The sequence below is a fragment of the Trichechus manatus genome, unplaced genomic scaffold (assembly GCF_000243295.1).
Source record: "Trichechus manatus latirostris isolate Lorelei unplaced genomic scaffold, TriManLat1.0 scaffold00073, whole genome shotgun sequence".
NCBI classification, from domain to species: domain Eukaryota; kingdom Metazoa; phylum Chordata; class Mammalia; order Sirenia; family Trichechidae; genus Trichechus; species Trichechus manatus.
In genome coordinates, this window is record NW_004444009.1 from 1,810,306 (window position 1) to 1,815,048 (window position 4,743).

Sequence of the window (4,743 nt, forward strand, 5' to 3'; positions counted from 1 at the left end):
GGCCACATCCCGGAGATCAGGGATGTGACCTGGGTAAAGGTGGTGTTACAATCCCACCCTAATCCTCTTTAACATAAAATTACAATCACAAAATGGAGGCCAACCACACAATTCTGGGAATCATGGCCCAGCCAAATTGATACACACATTTTTGGGGGGACATAATTCAAACCATGACAGTTTGTTAACCAATGTCATAAAACAATATGTGTACTGACTGTGTAATGAGAAACTATTTGTTCTGTAAACCTTCACCTGAAGTACAATAAAAAAAAAATTGCTGACGACTACCAAATATTTTTCAATATATTTCATTTTAAATATCTTAATATAATAAATTATGTTAAAATATTTCCTAATATATGAATAGTCTTTCAGTTCTTGAGTAAATCCTCCTTTCTAGATTACATTTTCTAGTTTCAATATAACGTTTCATTGTAGAGTCATAACTTACTATCTGTGTAGGTTTTTAAACCTTGCTGTGCCTCAATTTTCTCTTTTGGGAAAGGGGAAAATAGTGGAGATACTGCCAGAAGTATACAAGTTAATGCATGTAAAGCGCTTAAAATGTTTGGATACATAGTGAACTTTCAATAAACCTTAGCCATCATTATCAGTATTGTAGCTGTCACTGAACATCCTTGATGTTTAGGACTTTTTCTGAAGATGGTAAAGCTTGATATATGTTTCAAATTATGTTCATCACAAAATCAGTCTCTCAATGTTCTCATCTGAGTAAAATCAGTCTCCAAGACAGTTTTAAGGGGACCACTCTTCACTGTGTGCCTCATCCAACATCTTCTTTGACGGAAAGAGCCTTGCATCTAAGAAAAGAGAAAACTGGGATTGGGGAACAGTGGACCTGGCATGGTGTTTGGGGAAGGGTAGGAGCGCTGGGGTAAGAGAAGAGAGTGGCAGGAAGTGTCAGCCTAGAGAAAGACCCAAAATACTTGGGCTCACATAGGTCTGGGAAGGATGAGAGCCTGGGCATGAGACATGGGCACTGACTCTTTTGAAGGCACTGTTCAGTCCTCCTCCCACCCAAAGTACTGTGCACAGGGGAGAGAATATTTGGAGATAGAGACATGGGGTATTTGGGAGTGAAAGGCATTCCCCACTCCTCTCTGTTGTATTTAAGGGAAACCTAGGGCTAGGTGGCCTTCAGCACACACTCACAAAGACCTACCCCTGCAAGCTGCAATCACAAACCCAAACTGCAGACTTTTGTTAAGAACCTTGCCCCCAGGACACTGCCAGTGCTGGTCATCATTTATAGACTGCAGTGCAATGCGGGAGTTATGGTAGATTAGTGCCATTATCCCACCTGACATCACCCCAGTCACTGAGTCAGAGACCACACAGTTTGCAGAACTGGAATGACCCATAGAGGGACTATATAGGGAAAAATGCTTATTTATGAAACAGCTCTTGTGATACACTGTTTTTTATTTATAAAATGCAGTAGGCACCTGTTACGGATTGAATTGTGTCTCCCCAAAACATAAGTTGAAATCCTAAACTCTGTACCTGTGGATGTAGTCCTGTTTGAAAATAAGAGGTTTTCTTTGTTATGTTAATGAGATAATACTGGAGTAGGATGGGTCCTAAACCTATTCCCTTTTGAGTGGTGTCCTATAAAACAGCAAGACAAACACAAAGAGAGACCCAAACACAGGAGCAGGCAGATGTCATGTGAAGATCCCTCTATAAGCTAAGGAACACCAAGAAACACCTACGACCACTGACAGGAAAGCACCCCTCCCTAGAGGTGATGCCCCGATTGGGACTTCTAGACTCCAAAACTGTGTGACAATAAGTTCTTTTTCTTTAAAGCCACCCACTTGTGAATTTTTTCTTACAGCAGCACTAGGTAACTAAGCGTCATTTATTATCCAGCACTGGAATAGTCACAGATGTGCTCTCACTTCTCATGCTGAGGGAGGCAGAGGGAGAGGGAGGCAGAGGGAGAGGAAGGCAATCACTTTGCTGGGATTCTGAAAGACAGGACTCTGCTTCGAAAGACACTGTAATTCCATGAAACTCACAAAATTTGGCCCTTCAGTGTCCAGAAAAGTGATTTGGGCAATCTTTTCAGGATATCCAAAATTTGATCACAAACCGAGAGGTCAAGTGAGTCCTTTGGAAATAAAATGCACTTTCCCCAAACAAGAATATCATTTATTTGCTGATCAAAACTTGAGTGAAAATGAAATAAAAAAGAACTGAGAGAAGAACAAAGAATTGTTTGGATGTGATAAGCTTGTTCAGTAAATGATCCTGAGTGACTATGGAGTGCCTGATTAATTTTTTGGTTTCATATCATCTTTTGCCTGGGATTTTTCATCTTCAAGGATATTTGGGGATTTTTCTTTCTCTTTGAGTTTCTTTTGCATGAAAAACACAACAATCACTGAGATGACTAAGAAAATAAGGCGTAATATCATAATGGACACAATCTGAACTGATGAAGGCACCTCCGGAATTAGCGGTCCTGGAGGCCCACTGTCAATGCTTCCTCCATACCCTTCCTCCTCACAGAATGGAGGGGCCCAGCCATACATGCAGTGGCAGTTTTTTTTATTGTTGCAAACGCCTCGGCGGTTGCACTTCTCAGGCAAACAGTCATACCTCAGAATTGAGATATTAACACAATTTCTGTTAATACATATCTGGTTCTGGCCACAGGGGGTGCCATCATTTATCACACCCAGGTCAGGTATCCCCATGGGTTTCATGCCTAGATGATAGCCTGTGCCCCAGCACATGAGATTTTCTTTCTTCAGATGAGTGTTAATTATCAAAGTATGATCTGGCATATCAGGGACCATTTTAACATTTATGCACTGTAGTCTGCCACATAATGAATTTACCTTCCTACACTGTGTAAATACTGCAACTGCTCTAATACCACAATTACCATATTGGTCACCAATTAAATTCACAGCATCATAGCACTGATTAGGAGCATCCATGGCATCAGATCCAAAAATCCTTTGGCACTGCATAATCCTGGACCGACACCCCTTTCCAAAACAGTGGGCTTCGTATTTGCAAGGGGTTCCATCTTGCTTGTAAGTGTCATCTGGGCAGAGATTTGAGGTCCCATTGCAGTATTCTGCAAGGTCACATTCATTTTCTTGCTGCCTACATACATATCCAGATGGACGAAATTGACAGTCATGACAGCAAAGACCAATGTTACAGTTGGCACCAGGTTTCAATTTACAATCTGGTTGACAACACTTGTCTTTTTCACAGTCTCCTTTTGAACCACAATCACATTCCTCATTCTCTTCCACAATACTGTTTCCACAACTCTTCAACACAAAACCTATCTCCGGGATATTATTTAGACAAGATAATCCTACATTTATGGCCCTGAAATAAGTGATAAAACTACAATTACTCCACCCAGTACGTCCAGTGCCCATGATGCAACTAGTTTTACCCTTACATTGACAGTATTCTGTATCATGCTGTATTTTAAAACTATGGCCCAGTTCATGAACCGTCCAAGTGCCAGGTCCAAGGATATTTAGATTTGGAAATGAACTTACTGATCCAGAATAAGTTTGAGTACACGTTCCTCCATAGGACCATCCAAAAGAATCAACATACTCTCTTTTTACATATAAATGTGCCCAATCTGTTCGAATCCGTCGATTTAGGTTATCGTGTCTATAGAATACAAAACTGCCTGCAATTTGACTTAAAAGGGGTACCTCGGTAATAAATTTGTCTTCATCTGTCCATATTTCAAGAGCTTGTAGATTTATCCTCATACTGAATTCCTGAACATAGGTGTCCAGAATTCCAGTCAGAAGAATGGCATCACTTACAATTTGAGTTACATTAGAATTCACAAACAAATATCTACTGTGATCAAACAACATGGTCAATTCCAAATACTTTTGGTGTTTATAGTGTCCAGGAAAGTCCCTTATCCTAGCCACATTCTCATGCTGGGCTATCTGCCGTTCTACTTCATCATCAGTTAAGCCACAGGTCCGATTGCTAATATGCTCATTATTGAGGAGATACACGACGTGTTCAAACCTGGAAGAGTCCTTGAGGGGCTCAATTTGGTAAAGTTCGTCATCAATTTTCAATATGCCTCTGAGGCCCCCCATGCACGTACTCAGAGTAGCTTCAGATTCAGGAGACCCTTCCACCGAGCCCATGTAATTGCAGACCTTCGGTATATAAGGGTTATCTTCCATAAGCTCCCCCTGCTCCGTGAAAGAGAAAAGCCGCAGATGTCGGGACAACAGAAACCTCCTGGGCCATAGGTGGAGGACATGCTTCTTGCCTTTTAACTTCAGGAGGTAGGACTCGTGCCTGGTCACACTTTGCTCTTCTACCCGGAAGCTCAGCTTCTTGGGGATCGTGATTTCGTACGAGTCAAACCCCCACTCAGGGTGAAGAATTATGTCCTCTCCAAGAGAGTCAACAAGGAGAACCTCCAGGACTAGCACAGGAAGCCAGCGGCCTTGGGAGAGTGAGGTCCTCACTGACTTCATGGCACAGCTCAGTACCTAGTCAGTCTCTCTACTGCTGGACTCTGCGAGTCAGACTTTCAGAGACCGCCGCTAGGGGCGCCGCAGCACAACGTGCCGCGCTCCCTGTGCAGTGTTTGGGGGAACCCCAGCCTCCTGGGTTTAGGTCTTGCAGACTCCCCCAGCACGGTGCGACGCAGGGAGTTCGTTTCCTGAGCGTTGCCGTTGGAGGCACGTGGATAGAACG

The 4,743-nt window shown here is 42.6% G+C and overlaps 1 protein-coding gene across 1 annotated transcript; it reads right to left on the bottom strand.

Annotated features, from left to right (window-relative positions):
- Positions 1-1,644: 1,644 nt before the first annotated feature.
- On the bottom strand, positions 1,645-4,520 carry LOC101358409 (disintegrin and metalloproteinase domain-containing protein 30-like). Its single transcript, XM_004380427.2, has one exon. It carries the CDS (start codon positions 4,518-4,520, stop codon positions 2,301-2,303), a length of 2,220 nt encoding a protein of 739 aa, XP_004380484.1. The 3' UTR covers positions 1,645-2,300.
- Between the last annotated feature and the right edge of the window lie 223 nt (positions 4,521-4,743).

Coding starts and splice junctions, on each gene's coding strand:
- LOC101358409 (XM_004380427.2), bottom strand. CDS start 4,520: ATGAAGTCAGTGAGGACCTCACTCTCCCAAGGCCGCTGGCTTCCTGTG.